Source organism: Phascolarctos cinereus, unplaced genomic scaffold, assembly GCF_003287225.1.
Source record: "Phascolarctos cinereus isolate Bilbo 61053 unplaced genomic scaffold, phaCin_HiC Scaffold_5;HRSCAF=322, whole genome shotgun sequence".
Taxonomy (NCBI): Eukaryota; Metazoa; Chordata; class Mammalia; order Diprotodontia; family Phascolarctidae; genus Phascolarctos; species Phascolarctos cinereus.
The window spans coordinates 183,196,008-183,214,973 of record NW_027555958.1 but is presented as its reverse complement, the minus strand read 5'-3'; the positions used below and the strand labels follow the sequence as shown (position 1 = coordinate 183,214,973).

Below are 18,966 nucleotides of genomic sequence, written 5' to 3'. Positions count from 1 at the left end.
CAATCCCAGTGGTATCCAAGAATGGCTCAGCAATCACATTTGCCATCGCTTCTGTGTCCTGAGATGAAGTTTATCCAGGCGAGGTGATTTGGACTCCTTGCGAATAGCTAATTCTTACTCTTTTTGTCTTGGGTTTCAATTTCCTATTAAGCCTTTTTCACCCTCTCTGATCCTTCTTAAACCAAAAATCATTTTTCTTGAAAGGGAAAAGAGAAGTAGTTGAGAGGGATGCAGAAAAAATTGAGTAGTTCTACCTTCTTACATCTATTACCCTTTCATCCACCCTGAGCAGCAGTCTTCTTTCTTGATCTTCCTATTGTCCACCAAATTTTTTAATATCTTTATGTTGTCCTTAGCCTTTATTGACAATCTCATCTCATTCTGAGCTTTCAGTGTTCTGACTTCATTCTTATAGGACTTTGCTGTTTTTTTATATTCATGTTTTTAATCTGAATTGGCCAGTGAAAGTCCCAATGGAGCCAAACGAGGCTCTATAGATAGTTCCTTTTTTACTTGTGTCTTTGGAATTTCACTGAGAACTTAACAACTTTCTCTTTAGAATTTTAGGCCATTAAATCCTACCTTTTTAAAAAAATCTGAAGCAGTTAGGTGGCACAGTGGATCGAGCGCCAGGCCTGGAGTCAAGTGTGACCTTGGGCAAGTCACTTAACCTCTGTTCACCTCAATTTCCTCACATGTAAAATGGGAGTAATAATAGAACCTACTTCCTAGCGTTATTGTGAAGATCAAATGAGATATTTCTAAAGCAGTTAGCACAGTCCCTGGCACAGAGGAGGTGTTATATAAATATTAGCTATTATTATTATTAAAGCACTTAGTGTCTGGCACATAGTAAGAACTGTATTCATACATACATATTATGTGTCTATATACATACATGTACACACTATTAGTCATTCTCCCAAAATTTAGTGTTGGATGTTAAACTTCATTGCTAACAATTCATGGCTGAGTTCCAAATTTCTTTAAATAAAAGCCTTCATGCAATTAGATATAAAATGTGTTCTTATCTCCTGTGGCCCCTAGTCCAGATTCCCACCAATGGCAAGGGCCAAGCCCTTTTACTCCTTAGAATTTTCTGGTGTGTTTAAAGAGAACATAAGTTTTTAAATAAACCCAGTTGGTTTACTGTAGGTCATAATGTAAAAATGAGAAAGATTTATTGCCTAAGATTGCAAGGGAAGGAATTTGACTAAAACAGTAATGGTAAGGACATACACAAAATAAAACTTAGGATAACTTTGAGGAAAGCTTTTTCAAGATGTGAGTTGTTCTTTTCATTGAGTATCTACCCTGCAAATTCTGAACATTTGATTCAAAGGAAGTTTTTTCTTTTGAAAAAATGACAGTATATGATGATTAAAGTTATAAATAACATGCTTAAATTTGTTATGATCGTCTTCTGATTGTGAAATAGATGCATTTATCTTGATATACATTTTTTAAAATCTCCTAGATTCCGTCAGTCTCTCTTGAAAATCCTATCGAAGTATTTGAAGATAGTGAAAATCCACCAAGTAGTCGTTCCTCAGAGAGTGGATTTACGGAATTTGTGCAGTATCAGGCAGATAAAACTGATGACATTGACAGAGAACTGAGTGAAGGACAGGGAACAGCTGCTATTCCAGTTGGTAGTACATCTTCAGAGACTGAAACAGCATCTACGGTGGAATCTGAAGAAACCATTGTACAGCCACCTTCCATAGTCACACAGGGGACAGCAACCCGAAGTGGAAAGACGGCCCAAAAGACTGCAATGCAGTGCTGCTTGGAGTATGTCCAGCAGTTTTTAACCAGACTTATCAACCTCTATATCATTCAGAGTAATTCTGTGTCTCAGCCTTTGACAACAGAGTATCGTGTGGATCTCACTCGAGAACAAGGAGAGACCACAAAATGGGACAGGGACTCACAAGGAGATGTTAAAGGAAAAGACATAAATAAACAAAGGCCACCCAAAGAATATCTTTCTGCCTTTATTGCTGCCTGTCAGCTATTCCTGGAATGTTCAAGCTTTCCTGTTTACATTGCAGAGGGGAACCATACATCAGAGTTACATTCTGAGAAATCAGATATTGGTAAGTTCATTTAGGTTGTCTGTATTTCAATATTTTCTTTGGATATGCTGTTAAAAGTCATTTTTCTCTTTAAAAAAATAGCTCCAAATTTTAAAACTAGGACTCTAATTTTGTTTTGCAGATAGTTAATAAAAAGATCTATACTTGTATAGTTTGGATAACTTTTTGGAAACAAGATATCTACTGTAATTATGAGGGGAAATTGGTATTGTGGTAGATGTGATTTTCATGTCTTTGGCAATTAATGCTTGCAGGTGAGTAGAAACAGAGGAGGGAAAAAACTCTCAAATTTTTCTAGCTGTGGTTTTAAAATAGTGCAATATTTATATCCATTGGATCAATTTATGTTGACAATAAAGTAAGAAATTGGATCCATTGTATTTCAAAGTGTGTGTTTCTGTACATTTCTTAAAACATTTGGCTTCTTTTAAATGAAATTTTTACATGCTTAAAGAATAAGTTCGGATCATCTCCTGAAATTGTTATCATTAATTTTAGAGCTTAAGATATCAGGTTTGGTTAAAGAAAATCATCTTCTTCAAGGGTTTATTACAGATGCTAGTTATTCCCCCAAAGTACAGCTATGTCTATTTAGTTGTATTTTGTCTTCACTCATTTAATTGGTTTCCTAAGTCTATATTAATGACTGATTAATTGTGAACAATAGACTATAGAGGGATTTTTTTCTTCTGATTTTTTCATTGAAAATATTATGATTATAAAAACACTAGTGTACAGCAAATCATGTTATAACTCTAACATCATGAATTAATAAGCTGAAAGTTACTAATATGTAATTAAATTTTAAAATTCTTACTATTATGATGCATTTTAAATTTGAGAAATTCAGAGTTATGCCTTCTATGTAATTTAAGTGCAGAATGTGAATACCAAATTGTGGTTTACAAATGTAATTAATAATTTATCCTTGAATTTCTTGAATTTTAAAGAAATGTAAAACTGGGTGAATGACACATTTAATAGAATGTAAACTATTGTTGGTTTATACAAACTGACACCAGTATCTTGTATTTTTCTGAAAAAAAAATCTAATTTCAAAATCAATGTGCTTGTGGATTTGATGTTTTTACTTTGGGGAAAAATCTTTATCTCTGTTAGTTATTGTGCTTTAATGTAGATTGGAAATCAGGAAGCAAAATACCTTTGTTCTCATTTTTTTCTCCATCACTTCTTTGTGGGTAATCTCTGTGACTGATTTGCATAGCAATGCAACAAACTGCTTTGTACTGCTTCAGGTGAGGAATAAGAAACAAAAACAAAGAAAATAGATGTTTTAAAATTTAATGTCAGGGAAGGAAAAAAGGGCAACATAAAAACAGTGAAAGTCAGGTATTTAATGAGCTGAATATGTGATTAAAAATTTTGTGATATGGATTTTTTCAGGGAGGTTTTCCATGCCTGTCTGTCTAACTTGCTTCATTAATTAGAATATTCATGCAGTTGGTTTTGAACCTGCTTCATCTCCCCCTCTTTACAGTAATAAAAATTTAAGATCTGTTCTACTACATTTCTTTATTTTTCATTTACTCTTTAGATTTGAGTAATAACTTAATCAGATGTATCTCAAACCAACCCCCCAGTGATCCAGTTTTTACCATTAAAAGGCTTCTTCTTAGTGTTATTTATGTGATTTAAAACCAGTATAGAATTCATGCATAGGTATATGTGTACAACAGAAATGTAAATTAGCACCTTCTACATGGTGAATACTATGCATTTCTTAAATGGAACCTATGGTGCCACAAGGTATGCTATATGACCAGCCAGCCAAAGGGTATTTCTTTCAAGTTTCAAGTTACAGCTACTCCTTGCTTGCCATAGCCTCCACATTCTGGGTCCCCTATGGGTAAAAAAGACCACAAAATTTTCTCCAGTCTGGTTCTTTCTCCTGATGCTTGATAACAGTACACCAGTCTCCTAGATTAAAAGGAATTTTACCCTGAAACACTAAAAGAAGAATAAACAATGTGGAGGAAAAATACATTAAACTAAACAAAAACTTGTAATCATTCCTGACTCCATCTATTTACTCCACTTGAGTAAGTTCCTTCACTTCCACAGTTTCCTTTGTAAAATGAAAGGTTGAATTTGAGCTCTAAGGTTGCTTTCTGATATTATATCCTATGCTTCAGGGTTTAACAGTCCCTAGTTTTACAAAGTTTTACTGCTTAATCCTGGTCATCTGTGAGCTACAGGACATTTACCATTAATTCACCTTAGTTTCTCCCCTCTCTAACGTTCTTCTTAATATGAATCTTGATATTAACTTAATTTTATTTCCATGGCCATTGGCTAATTGGAGCCTCCATTTGCAGCCTTTCAGAATCTGCTGCTCCAGCTTTCACTGTGTCTTACTTTTAAAGGTTGGCATTAGGCAAAGGTTTCCATTTTTTTTTTACTGGCTACCAGCTTAGTCATCTTAGAACCTTTCACTTTATATCCACTGGCCAAGCCTAAGAAAGCTTAGTTATTCCCCCAAAATACAGCTGTGTCTCTGTTTAGTTGTATATTGTCTCTCTCTCTCTCTCTCTTCATCATCAAACTCCTAATGAAAAAGTTATCTGCTGTTTCAAATCTGCCTCTCTCCCAGTTTTAGATATTGTCTCTCCTACCCCATCCTCTTGACTCCACATTCAGTTTTATTTCCATTGTATCATCTTAGAGATTTGTATTCTCTGGCTCCATTGGAAGCTACTTGTCCTCTTGCTTCTCCCATCCCACTGTTTTGGCTGGTTTTCTGAAGCTGATTCTGTAAGGCAGATCTGTTAACTAATTCTACTCTTGATAGAATAATCCTACACTTCTATAATTGATTGTTTTGAAGCTAAGTACAGGACTACACACACACACACACACACACACACACACACACACACACGCACATGCACACACATATATACATATACACATATATATGTTCTTATTAATTTAATCTTTAATCTTACTGGATTCCTGTCAAGATTTTTCTGGATCCTGATTCTGTCAACTGATCTGTTATCCATCTCTCCCAGTTTCATTTCATCCAAAACCTATATTTTCATTCAAGTCATTCACAAAATATTGAACAGAGTAGGCTCATAGTAGAATCCTATCGTCTACTACTATAGACAAATATGTGAATCTCAGTTTTTTGGATCCATTCACTCAAGGAGTGTTGAGTATACCCAATAATAATGACCACCATATTTTCACTCAGTTCATGTTCTTTATCTTTTCCACAAGAATATCACAAGTCTTTGTCAAATGCCTTGTTGATTTTTAGAGATTCTGTGTCTGCAGCCCCTAGTTTACCATTTATGTTCAGATTTGGAGAAGAATTTATAATTTCTGGGTCACACCTTTTATGCCTTGGTAGACTCTCTTCATAAGATTAGTGTAGCAGAAAAAATAATTAGTCACTTCATGACCAATCCTCTACTGATGAGCCTCTCCAAAATTACCTAAGCTGGTCCCCACAGAACAGACATACAATTCATTTTGAGCCCATACTTAAAGCCTTTCCATCTTGGTAGAGCCTTCAAGATCTAGCATTCATTCTAGTGGCATAATCTTCAAGAATCCAGTGTCACCCCATGCCATGATGAGACATTTTCAAAATAAAACTCTTTACCTTTCCTCACAAACCCATCCCTGTTCCACATTTGCTTATTAAGGATACCACCATTCTTCTAAGTACCTAGGTTCACAAGTTCAGTGTCATCATTGTCTTCTCAGTAGCCCCACATTTCCTTTCTGTTGCTAAGTCTTGGAGTTTCTACCTCCATGACATCTCTTGCATTTGTCCCTCTCTCTTCATTTACTGAGCCACTACCCTATTTAAAGCCCTTAGCACCTCTCACCCACACTGTTGTCCTAATGAATCTCCTTGCCTCCTCCCCACTTTAACTCATCCTCCAAATTGCCTCCAAAGTGATTTTCTTAAAGTGCTAGTCTGACCATCTCAGCTGACCTTTTAGTTGTTTTTCAGTCATTTTCAGTCATGTCCATCTCTTTGTGACCCCATTTGGGGTATTCTTAGCAAACATACTGGAGTGCTTTGCCATTTCCTTCTCCAGGCCAGATTTGAACTCAGGAAGAAAAGTCTTCCTGACTCCAGGTCTGGCACTCTATCCACTGTGCCACCTAGCTGCCCTCAGCTAACCCTATTCTAAGCAACAAACTTCAGTCATTCCCTATTACCTCTAGGATCAAATGGCAATTCTTTTCGGCATTTAAAGCTCTGTTACCTGATCAAATGCTGGCTGTCCACATTTATTGTACACACTCCCCTCTGTGCACCATGGTCTAGCCAAACTGGCCTTCTTGCTTTTCGTCATAAGAGACACTCTTTTCTCTCCTCCTCTTGTTGTTGTGCTGGTTTTTCCCCATGCCTGAATATACAGAATCCCTAGTTTACTTCAAGACAGCTCAAATGTTACCTTGTGTGAGGCCTTTTCTAGTCCCATAGATAGATGCCAGTGCCTTTTCCCCACCCAGGGGACCAGAGACAACTACAGAATGGAAGTGTAGCTTAGGGAGAAGGTAGAGGGGATGAGGCAGGGCCCTTACCCAGAGGTAAGATTAGGAGAAAGGTTTCCAGGGGAGGGCTGAGGATTTATTTCTTCTAGCCTAGAGTGATAACCTAAATCTATACCTATCACCAGTCCCCCTCATGATTTTGGCAATGGTGGTGGAACCACCAAATAGCAGCTGTTTGCACATAGTAAGTGCTTTATAACTTTATGATTTAGTGTTAGGAAATGTTAGAGATATGTATCAAAGTGTTGTATACATATTATATCATTTGATCACCACGATAACCGTATTAGACAAGTGCCAGTATTAACCCTGTTTAATGAAGGAGGAAATGGGCTCAGACATTAAATAACTTCTTCAGGTTCAAACAGTTTGTAAATGTCTTAGGCAGGATTTGAATTCAGGCCTTCCTGTCAGCAAGTCCAGCGTTCTATCCACTATTTAAAATGTATATCATTAAGCATCCAGATTTATTAATAAACATGCCTGCTTTGATTCTTCCTTTTCGTTCTTTCGTTGCTTTATTTTGCTTAATTTCTTAGTAAAATTTACCTTTTTAATATAGTAGCTACTCAGCAATTCCATGTTGATTTGCCAGTGGTACTAGAGGAAAGTTGCTCATATACCTAAATAAAAATAAACCATAGAGCAAAACATATTCTTAAGGTATGGTGGGATTTTCTTGTTGCTGTTGTCTTCATTTTTCCCCAGTAACAATTCATGTAGGGTAAGAAAAAAACCACTATAAGTGAAGTGATGTAAAAATAAATTTATTTCTAAATTTGTAAAAAAAAAAATTAATGTTTGTGATCCTATTCATAGCATATGGCACAGAGCACACTTAATAAATGCTTCATTCATCTATACTTGAAATTGTTTGGAATAATAAACTTCATTTCCTTCTTGTGTTTTCTTTCAGACTGTGAGCAGGTACAGCCCCCATTCTGGCTCCAGACTCTGATGAATGCTTGTAGTCAAGCAAGTGATTTCAGTGTCCAAAGCATTGCTATTTCACTAGTAATGGACTTGGTAGGATTGACTCAATCTGTTGCTGTTGTCACTGGGGAAAATGTGAACAGTGTGGAGCCTACACAGCCTCTAAGTCCAAACCAGGGAAGAGTGGCTGTAGTTATTAGGCCTCCCTTAACTCAAGGCAACCTACGGTACACTGCTGAAAAGACTGAATTTTTCAAGGTATGGTATAAGAAATCTGTGCAACACCAAAACTAAAAAATTAAGGAACTTAATAAATAATAATGTTTTTTAAAATGATAGACAAGTGAAATTACCTGAACTCAGTTCATTGGAAAGAGTGCTAGATTTGAAGTTGAGAATCTGGGTTCAAATTCTATATCTGCCTCTTATTAGCTCTGTGACCTTTGGCAATTTGTTCAGTTCTTGAACTGTTTCTTTATCTGTGAAGTGGGAATTGGATTAAATTATTTCAAATTTATGATCCTCAATACTAAGCATAAGTACTTGAATAGAATTCTAGAGAAAAGAAATCACATTATATTGATATAACACACATGACTCCCCATTTTATGTTGCTTTTCACACCTTTCTTTAGTCATATCAACTTAATTTCTTAATCCGTATGAAAAGGTTCATGGCTAGGGAAGGCAAGAATTTCATGAATTAAAGAAATGGAAGAATGGTTTAATCAGCTTCAGCTAAACAATAGGACATACTATTAGAAGGAGAGCTTGAGGTGTTATAACTTCTATACAGCAAAATCTTGACTATCAAGAACCTTTATGGTATGATTTATTCTAGGGAGAAAAATTCTCCAGATATGGACAGATTGGATTTCTCTTCCTCTCATTTTGTGGAAGAATAAAGGTCATTTACTTCTTCCTGACTTTGTTGATGGTTAGGGCTTCTGAATTAACTAGAGATCTAATTTGACAACCCATGCAAAATCTGCCATGTTTAGAGCAAGGATTCTTAGTTGTCTTAGTGTTATGGACTCCTTTGACAGTTCGGTAAAGTTTATGACCTTAGAATAATGTTTTTAAATGCATAAAATAAAAATGCATATGATAACAAAGGAAACCAATTATATTTAAATAGTTATTTCTTTTTTTAAAAAATCATGGACCCAATGTTAAGAATCTCTGTTTTAGACCACAATTTTTCAAATATTTTCATGATTCTCACTCATTTAATTCTTTATCTTGGAGCAATGGAAATGCTCAAATATGCGTTTTAAAGTAATAGGCTAAACAGTCTGTGGCTGTTTCATATCTTTCTAAGCAAATACCCATCAGTTCTTGTATATTTACACAAGGTGTAAAATCAGTCAGGAACTTTTTTTTTAAACCAAATGGTTACCATGTTTTTTAAAACAGTCATTGTTTGAGTAAAGAGCATAGGTTTTAGCATAATGCACATGTGGTTTATACAGCTAAACACAGGGTGATATTTATATAATGTTATATTATAAATGAAAGACTGATTTTGTTTTTCTGAAAGTTGTCATAGACTATCAGGAGATAGAGGACATGATGGAATTCTTATATTATTAAATTTTTAAGTTACCTGTTTACTGTAATATTAAGCCTTCTGAAAATCTGAATTATAATTCATGTTTATGATACCATCCAAATGATTATATAGTATTATTAAAATTAAATTTTATTCCATATATCTTAGCTCCTAAAAAAAATCTCAAGTCAGCATCATTCACTATGCCAAAAATTACTGTAATAGTGAAATGGCACATAACGTTTTTCTGAGATCTAAATAAAGTACTCCTTTATTTGAAAAATTGAGTAAAAATTATGGTTGCTGTTGTATGAATTATAAAATCTCCTAGGATACAGCAGAAATAATAATAGTAGAATCATAATCAAAACTGGAAGCAATATAGTCCGCCCTGTATGTGACCAAAAATCTTCTCTGCACCGTCCCCAATAGTCACTCAACCTTCACTTGAAGAGCTTTCATGAGGGAGAGCCAGCTACCTCACAGGGCCACCCACTTCATTTTTTGGACAACCCTAATTGTTATGAAGTTTTTCTTTGGGTCAAGTCTTAAACTCCCAGTTTTCCTTAGTTCTGCTTTCTGGGGTCCAACAGAGCAAGTTATAGCCTTCTTTTGCAGGGGGGGGCGTTGGGTCTCATTGTTTTTTTTTAAATCTTTAATTAATTTATTTTGAATTATCAGCAATCACTTCCATAAGCTTTTGAGTTTTAAATTTTTCTTCCTCTCCATTCCCACCTCCCTCCCCAAGACAGCGTGCAATCTGATATAGGCAGTTATAGGCTTCTTTGACATAACAACCTTTCAAACCTTCTCCTATCCATGGTAAACATGGTCATTTCCTTCTATTGATATTCATATTGTATAGTTTTGTGACCCATCACTTGTCCTAATTACCCTTTTCTATCCACTCCAATTGCTAGTATGCTTAAAATATGGCACCTAGATCTAAATATAATAGGAAGCAGCATTTATGGAGCAGTGGGAACTGGAGAGAGAATGCTGGTTCTGGAGTCAGAGGACTTAAGTTCAAATCTTACCTCTCCCTGACACTTTATACCTGATTACCCCTGTTGAGCAAGTCACTTAACATCCCAGGCCTTCGTTTCCTCTTCTGTAATGAATGAGAGTTGTAATAAATCAGAACCTCTCAAATCCCTTCCAGCTCCAGATGTGTGCTCCTACCTTAACTGTGCTCTAATGAGAATGCAGTATGTAAAGACTGGCTTTTCTTATGCTATGGACAATATACTCCTCTTAATGCAGCCTAAAGATTACATTAGCTTTTTATCTTTTGACTGCCATACTATACAGTTAACATAATGAGTTTACAATCCACTCAAAATATTGTTCATATGGACTTTTTTCTAGCCATACTTCCCCCACTTATGTTTGTTTTTGAACCCAAATAGTAATTTACACTAATCTGTATTAAGTTTCATCTAATTAGATTAGTCCCTGTGCTGTGCTTTGCTTTTCTATCCTGTCATCCAGAATATTGTCTATCTCTTTCAGATTCTTGTCATCTGAAAATTTAATAAGCATGTCTTCTAAACCTTCAGCTAAATAATTGATAAAAATGTTGAATGTCACAAGGACAAAGACAGATCCTTGAAGTAATCTACTAGAGACTTCCTTCTCAACTGACAGTGAACCATTAAAGATTTTTTTTGGGTCTGGAATTGAACTGATTCCAAATCTATCTAACATCGCTGTTGTTTAGCTCATACTCTCCATCTTGGACACAAGAATAGTATAAGAGACTATCATGTACTTTGCCCAAGTTTATGTAAACTGTGCCTGTCGCATTCCCCTAGTCTGCCAGTCTAGTTATCCTGTCAGAAAAAGCAAATGAGACTGATATTATCTCTTCTTGATGAAGCCATGCTGCCTCTTAGTGACCATTCTTTCCAGCTGTTCACAGACTGTCCCTTTAACAAATACAGTCTTAACTTTCCTATAATTAAAATCAAGGTCACTGACTTATAGCTTGCAAATTCCACTCTTTCCCCTTTTTGCCCATCTCTAGGCATATGGCATTATCTTCCGTAATCTTTCAAAGATCACTGATAGTAGCTCAGCAATCACTTAGTCTAGGCCTGATGACCTGAACTGTGAATTTGAATTGAATATGATTGTGATGCTGGTGGTGAACCACACCCTCACTCCCCTCCGGCAAAAAGTGCAGAATGGCTGTAGTCCCCTCTCTAAACTTTTAAATATTGGTACTCTAAGCATTAGATCATTGCTCTTTGACTTCCAGTGGACACAGTACTGGAAAAACTGAATTGTATCAATGTTAACATTCTCACAGTAAATTAAACTAATACTTAGAAGGAAAGAATTTGCAGCTGACTAGGATGACTTAGCATTTCTCAGAAGCCTCAATGCATTTTAAGTACTAAAAGTACTCCTGGCAATATCCTTTAAAAGACCATACTACCCTTTTATATTCATTTTCCGTTATCTACTCTTCCTTCCATCTTTTCTACTTATTTTTGTAGAATTTGAGTTGGTTGTTGCATATTCGGTGCTTCCACATCGGTTTCTCTAGACAGCTCCCCCTTTTCTTTTTTATTGGAATTGTTTCTTTTTGTGCCTTCATAGTTTCCATCTGAGAACTTTCCCTTCCTAGGCTGATTTTCTTTGAAGAAATTTAAGCTTATCCTTTTGCCTTAGCTTTTTAAAATCTTTTAAAAAAATTTGTGCATCAGACTCTTTCAAGGAGAGGTGACTTCTTCCCCAGCTTCCCATCCTTTTAATTTTGATCACTAGTTCCTCTTTATTGTTGTAAGTGAGGTCTAGTACAAGATTACTCTTTGTTTTCCTCAACCTTCTGAAAAAGGAAATTATTTAGTTCTGTTAAGAACTTTTTAGTTACTTTGCTTTTGTCAGAGAGGGGGAACATTAGAAGATTTCTGTGTAACTGAATTCCCCCATCACTCATCGTGCCTCTGTGTCAGATTTTTTACCTATTTATTGCAAAAACTCTTCATTTATTTTCTCTCGTTCAGGTTGTCTGTAGTATATTCTGATGGCAGTATCCACTTCTAGTTTTTACTACTTTGATCTTCCCCCTAATGTTGTCAATAATGCCCTAGTTTAGTTCAACATACATTTATCTGGTTCCTAGATTTTCTTAGATAAATTTATATTGTTTATATATAGTGCTACCTTGCCTTCTCCTATATTTTATTGTTTTGTTCCTATCGAATAAGGTATATCTTCCCCCGAGCTGTATTCCAGCTTTAAGTCTCAAAACTAATGATACCTAAGATGTCAAGTTTTCCTATTGCTTTGCTTGTTTACCCCACAATTTACTCCTTTGAATATGGACATCTGAGTTTATTGGTTCCATTACTGACTTCTTTCTTTAATTCTCTCTCCAGTATATCATTGAATACCATTGTTTCTTATTTTTCTTTTGTAATTTGTATGGTATCTAACTTGGTAGATACACCCCTGTGGTTTTTTTTCCTTTCCCCTATATTTTCGGTTTAAAATGCTCCTGATAAAATGTGCAGTAATAAAAATAGCTGACATTTTTATAGTACAGGTCTTCTTAGCACTTGATATATATGATCACATTAGATCTTCACAACTTAGTGAGGGAAGTGCCTTTTTAAAAATCTGAATCTGTGATTTCGTCATTCTCCATTGCAACATAGTATAGTATTCTGTTTATGTGTATGCACACACACAATATACGATATACTATATAGTATAGCAAACTATACTGTAAAGTTTTACAGGCTTGCCTGGAGCACTGAGAGGCAAAATAAATCTACTTGCCTGTCCACATCAGAGGCAAGTCTCAAGTTAGACTTCCTGACCCCAAGGCTAGTCGGTTATCTGTTGACTCTACCAAGTATGTACTTCTGGCATTATTTTCCCCATTTGCACATAAGAAAACTGATGCTTGAGAAGTTAAGTAATTTGTCTATGGTCGTGTAGCTAGAAAGTGGATGTCAAAGAGTTTTCTGACTCAAAGTCCAGGCCTTTTCCCCACTGAACTCCTCTGCTTCTCAAGCAGATCACAATATTCCTTTTATGTTCCTGAAGTTTGAGCCCAGTTTATTTTTGCTGCTGGTCTTTTAGAATGGCTTTATAGGTTCTCAATAGGTCAAGTTAATAATTTCTTCATGGAAATGATACATATAAGGTAGTTTATTATCATTTATGGTTTATAATCATGCCTATTTTGCACTTATTTTTAAAGCATGTAGCTTTAACATTATGGGACCAATTGGGCGATGGAACACCCCAGCATCACCAGAAGAGCGTTGAACTTTTTTATCAGTTACACAACTTGGTTCCTTCTTCTAGCATCTGTGAAGATGTTATAAGTCAGCAGTTAACCCACAGAGATAAGGTAAATTCAACTCCTTTCATTTTGTACCTTAATATTCTGGAAAGCATGTTAAAGTAACTTTTGGGGAAAATGAACTTAATGTTTTCAAAAGTGTGTAGGGAGTATCAAAATGTTTCATTTGGGAGAAGAGATAGTTACTTCCATTAAAAATAAATGCATTTTATTCTTTATTAAAAAATTTCAAACATTGAAAAATGTCAGAAATGACCCTTTTCTTTCCTAGGTTCAAGTCACTATTTCTGGCTGATTGTAAATTAAAATTGTTTTAGTTGATAATCCTTAGATCTTATAAAAGTGGAAGTGGTCCAAGCCAGGGCATTTTGCATGTTTTTAAGCCTTTATCATGTGTAAAAGCACTGAGCTAGGGCAAAAAACAATATATCTTTAAAAGGTACTGTGATATAACCTTTGCCCTCAAGGAGCTCATATTCTGGAGGAACCATTAAGATGTGTTCTACTCACACTAGTATAATATATAAAGACATAAGGGAAATTCTGCAAACATTATATTAAGCAGGGTACTATGCTAACCACTGAAGATGCAAAGATGAAAATGCAGTAGTGCCTTCCCTTTAGTTCTGTAAAAGCCTAATGATTGGAGATATGAACACTTACATTATGTGAATGTTGTTGATTGTTTTATAAAAATCTAGGAATTGTTTGCAGCAATTCTGATATATATATCTGGTATACATAATGTATTTCACAGTTAAATGCTAATTTTCTTCTCTGAATGGAAGGTGGAAACTCAATTGTTGTGGTTGATGGAAACAGAAATATTCTTGTTTTCTTTTAAAGAATGTATACAAACACACCACCCAGAGGCAAATAAGTTTCTTTATCCCAAATCTATAGAATTAAAATTTATTTTTACATTTTGAATAGTTGTATGTTTTTCATATCTTATGTCATGGTCAATTATAGGCAGAAGCCAGCCTAATAGCAAGTCAGCTAACTATCTAAAATACACTTCACACATGTGCCACTCGGAAGAGTGATTTGGGAAGCATGAAAGTGTAGGAGGATACCCTAGATCTTTTCTAAATGATTGAAAAGCCTATAGCATGTGTTTCCTAAGAAAGTAGAATAACATACCATGCCTCTGATGCTTACTACTTCCATGACCTTGAACAAATCGTTTAACCACTCTCAGCCTCTACATCCTAATCTGTAAAATGATGAGGTTGAACTATATGGTCTGTGAGAGCCCTTCCAAAATGAAATCTCTGATCCTGTGAACTCTCTGAGCTTCAGTTTCCTCATCTGTAAAATGAGGGAATTATAATCAATTATGTCACCCCTCCTATACATTAAACATCTGTGGCTCCCTATTACCTTTTGGATGAAATATAAAGCACTCTGTTAGACATTTAAAGGCCTTCACAATCTGGTTGTTTCTTCCCTTTACTGTCTTTGTATAGTTTATACTCCTCCAAGAACTCTAATTCCATCTAGAGATTTCTTGACTTTGAACTAGCTTTCTCAAATACCTACAATATTTTCCCTTCTCACCTCCTGGCTTTCTTAAAGACTCACATCAAATACCAATTTCACGAGGAGGCTTTTCCTGGTCTCACTCACTTCTTCCCCTTGCTAGTGTCTTATTTCTGAAATACCTCCCATCTCTATCTGTTTCTGTCTCCGTCTATCTCTGTCTGTCTGTCTGTCTGTCTCTCTCTCCACATATATATTGTATATAATGCATTTTATATATTATATATATATGTAGTATGGATAGGGACAGAGAGAGAGATGGATAGATCTATCTATCTATATCTTATATATACATTGTGATTTGTACATTGTCTCCCTCATTAGGATAGGAACTCTTGAGGACAGTGACTGCTTTTCCCTTTTTGTCAATATGAAGCACTTGACAAAGTTCTTGGCACACAGTAAGTGCGTAATAAATGATTGTTGAAATACCTCCTCAAAAAAAAAAGTGGAATAAGCCAAATATCTTAGTTGACAAGTTTTTTTTTTCCCCTTGTGATGGACACATAGTGATAGAGCAATCAGCCAGAGTTTTTAAAAAGTTTTTAAAAAGTAGCACGAACAGCAACAAACTGCTTACTCTTTGGACACTGCTTTCATTGCTCTCTTGAGAAGATAATATAGTAAACTTTGTAGTTCTGGTGTGCCTGCATGTAAAATGTGTACCTGAAATGAAAGTTTCCTTTTTTTTTTCCCCAGAGAAAGGCTAATATCCAGTGTTTCCTTATACATTTAAGAATTTTTTCAGCCTCTCAAAAGTAAATTTAAAAGCCAGTAAAATATTTTATCTGATAATATTTTGTACTTGTTTAAGGCTCTACTGTTAAATAAATTGTTAGCTTCCAAAAGGTTACAAAGATGGTGCAGTGGATAGAGCACCAGCCCTGGATTCAGGGGGACCTGAGTTCAAATCCGGCCTCAGACACATAACACTTACTAGCTGTGTGACCCTGGGCAAGTCACTTAAACCCATTTCCTAACACCACCTCTCCCCCCCCCCAAAAAAAAAGGTTACAAAGGACTAAAAATTATTACAAAATCCTCTCTTAAGAAGCATTTCTACTTTCCTTTCATTTTAATATTATTTGGTTGTCATCTTCATGAAAATTCTTGAATTCTCACGAAAATACATTTTAATGTCACATTGTATTAACTTCTGTCATGAGTAATTTGGATAAAGAAGGTATCTGCCCTCCAGAGATTAGAATAATAAGAAATTAGCATACATGGGTATAGTGGAGGGGGGGGAAGTAGGCAAGAATGGGATAGTTTATATTTGATGTATTTTAAATGCGTTTATACTTAATACTCATTTTTTTTTCTTTGGGAAAGAATTTATTTTAACTTTACACATTATCTATTCTTACCTGAATACTTTCCTTAGATCTGAATAACTTTAAGTGATTTATTACCATATAAGTATTACATTAAAAAAATTTTTTTCAACAGAAGTGAAACGTAATTGAGTACGTGAGCTCCAGGCCTGAATCAGGAAGATCTGAATTCAAATTTGGCCTCATCTACTTATTAGCTGTATGACCCTGGGAGAGTTACTTAACCCTTATTTGCTTCAGTTTCCTTTTCTTTAAAATGAGAATAGTAATAGTACCTGTCTCCCAGGGATTTTGTGAGGATCAAATGAGATAATTGCAAAGCACTTATCACAGTCCCTAGCACATAGTAAGCTCTATATAAATATTAGCTATTATTTTTACTACTTATAATAAATGAGTCATTTCAGGGAGCATATTGTAATTATTACTCAAAACTACATTGTAATTTAAAACTGGTAAGAAAATATTCATTTTACATCATAGAACTAGATCCTTTCATACAAAGTTACCTCCTGCAGTCATAACGCTTGAAGTGCATTAATTCTTTCAGGCTCCTGTAGTTTAGGAATTATAGTATTCTAGGATATAAATTAAATATGATTTACTCTTCTGGCTGGAGTTGATCATCCAAATATTTTATATTTTCATATAAGATAGATGAAATGTAGAGATAGCACCACTTTTTCTAAAATAGTTGCCTGCCTTCAAAGAAAAATAAATTAGCTAAACTTCTATGTTTCTCTGCAGAAAGTGAGAATGGAAGCACATGCAAAGTTTGCAGTACTTTGGCATCTAACCAGGGACCTTCACATAAATAAATCATCATCTTTTGCCCGTTCCTTTGACAGGTTGGTTATCACATCCATTGTATAGTCATGTGTTTTCTATCCTAATGCTTTTCTTCCTTTGATAAATGTGTTTGGAGATAAGCAGCAATTTTCTACTTTTATAAAATTCATTAATTTAACTTTTAAATAAAATTAATATTTTTTCACAATGTTTAAAATATGTCATTTCTGCCTATGTGTTTAGAGTTGGAAGGGATCTTGGAGATCATCTGGATTCAAACTCAGGACCTCTAAAGTCCTGTGTCTTTTCAGTCAAGCCATGTTGCTTCTGCCCTGATTTCCCCTTATAATCCTGGAATAACCCTTTTGAAGCACAGAGATATAAAACACCTCCTCAGCATGTATCCTTGATTTTTTGTTAGAATGGGGCTTTAAATCTGAAACTACTTTGACAGAAACTGGGAAGCTTTCAGTCCTGCTGAACAGCCTTTTAAAGTGGTTTCTTAAGAACTACAGCTGATAGCAATGATTAATCATGTACTCTTTTTAACTGACCCAAAAGCCAGGAAACAGGCATACATAAACCTGCAGTGTCCCTTCTTCACGTGTGTTCAGATTTAGAAAATGGGTGTCTGAATAGGAACAGTAGTTCAATTTCTAATTATTGCCTGAGGCCCACTTTGCAGTCTTCTCAGTTTTGTCCCAGGTAAACAGAATAGTGTTACTGTCCCTGAAATTTATTGGACTATTTAAAAGTTATTTTAAAAGTGTCACTATTTGTGGCTGGGGAGCAGTTTTCTCTGTGTATTTTAACACAATGCAGACTTAAGAAGAAAATGTGGGCAGAAGAAGAGTGTTTAATTAAAGAGAGGTGGTAGCAGGGTATGGGGAAAATACAGTGAATTAGAGTCAAAAGACCTTGGCTTTAAATCCCAGCCCTAGAACTTACTCCCTGTGTAGCCTTGACCAAGTCTCTTCCCTTCCTGGGTCTCAGTTTTGTCATCTGTGGTCTCACAGACTCCTTCCAACTCTAAATGCAGTACCACAAGCCTTCTGCCTCATAAGATATATTTTACGTTTCAGATTATCTCAGAATACAATCACTTTATAATTAGTCACTTAGAAAAAGAATGAAAAATAATGATTCTTTGCTTTTCTATTTTGATTGTTATTTCCTACTAGGTCACTGTTCATCATGTTAGATAGCCTTAATAGCCTGGATGGTTCCACTAGTTCTGTAGGACAAGCCTGGTTGAATCAGGTGCTCCAAAGGCATGACATTGCAAGAGTTCTAGAGCCATTGCTGCTGCTCCTGCTTCATCCCAAAACTCAGAGAGTTTCAGTGCAACGGGTACAGGCGGAGCGTTATTGGAACAAAGTGCCCTGTTGTACAGAGGAGGAAAATGACAAGCATTTTATGCAAAATATTTCCTGCAGTGATGGTAAGTACAATAAAAAATTAATAATTTCATCCTTAATGTTAATCATCAGTTAATAAAATAAAAGATGTAATCACATAAGTTGATAGCACTTCATCAGAAACTTACACTTATTAGAATTACTTCACGTGACAGTGGCACCATTTCCCAGATGTGCTTGTAAATTATAAAGCTATCTTGTTTTTATATTTCATTTGTTCTCATTGATAAGGAATTATCAGAAGGAGGCCTCATTCATCAAGGTAGACTGCTTCTCTGAGAATGAGGGCTTTTCTGATTCATAAACTAGATAGGCAGAAGTTAAATGTAAAGAATTTCTCTGATGATAGCTGTGAAAATGTCTCTGATAGCAAACCTATATCACTTCACAGATCACAAATTAGAAAATTGATTTCATGATTTTAGCCAAAAACACAAACA

The 18,966-nt window shown here is 35.3% G+C and overlaps 1 protein-coding gene across 4 annotated transcripts in view; it reads left to right on the top strand.

The window, feature by feature from the left end:
- The window catches only part of DOP1A (DOP1 leucine zipper like protein A), a 108,470-nt gene that overhangs the window by 62,199 nt on the left and 27,305 nt on the right, over positions 1-18,966 (top strand). For all 4 annotated transcript variants that reach the window (XR_013486996.1, XM_078155268.1, XM_020969888.2 and 1 more), the window contains exons 14-18: positions 1,478-2,099; positions 7,555-7,829; positions 13,339-13,491; positions 17,067-17,167; positions 18,290-18,549. Coding sequence is in view for 3 of the 4 variants with exons in the window: in XM_078155268.1 (XP_078011394.1) it covers positions 1,478-2,099; positions 7,555-7,829; positions 13,339-13,491; positions 17,067-17,167; positions 18,290-18,549 (1,411 nt within the window). In the remaining variant the exon portion in view is untranslated. The remainder of the gene's footprint in view (positions 1-1,477; positions 2,100-7,554; positions 7,830-13,338; positions 13,492-17,066; positions 17,168-18,289; positions 18,550-18,966) is intronic.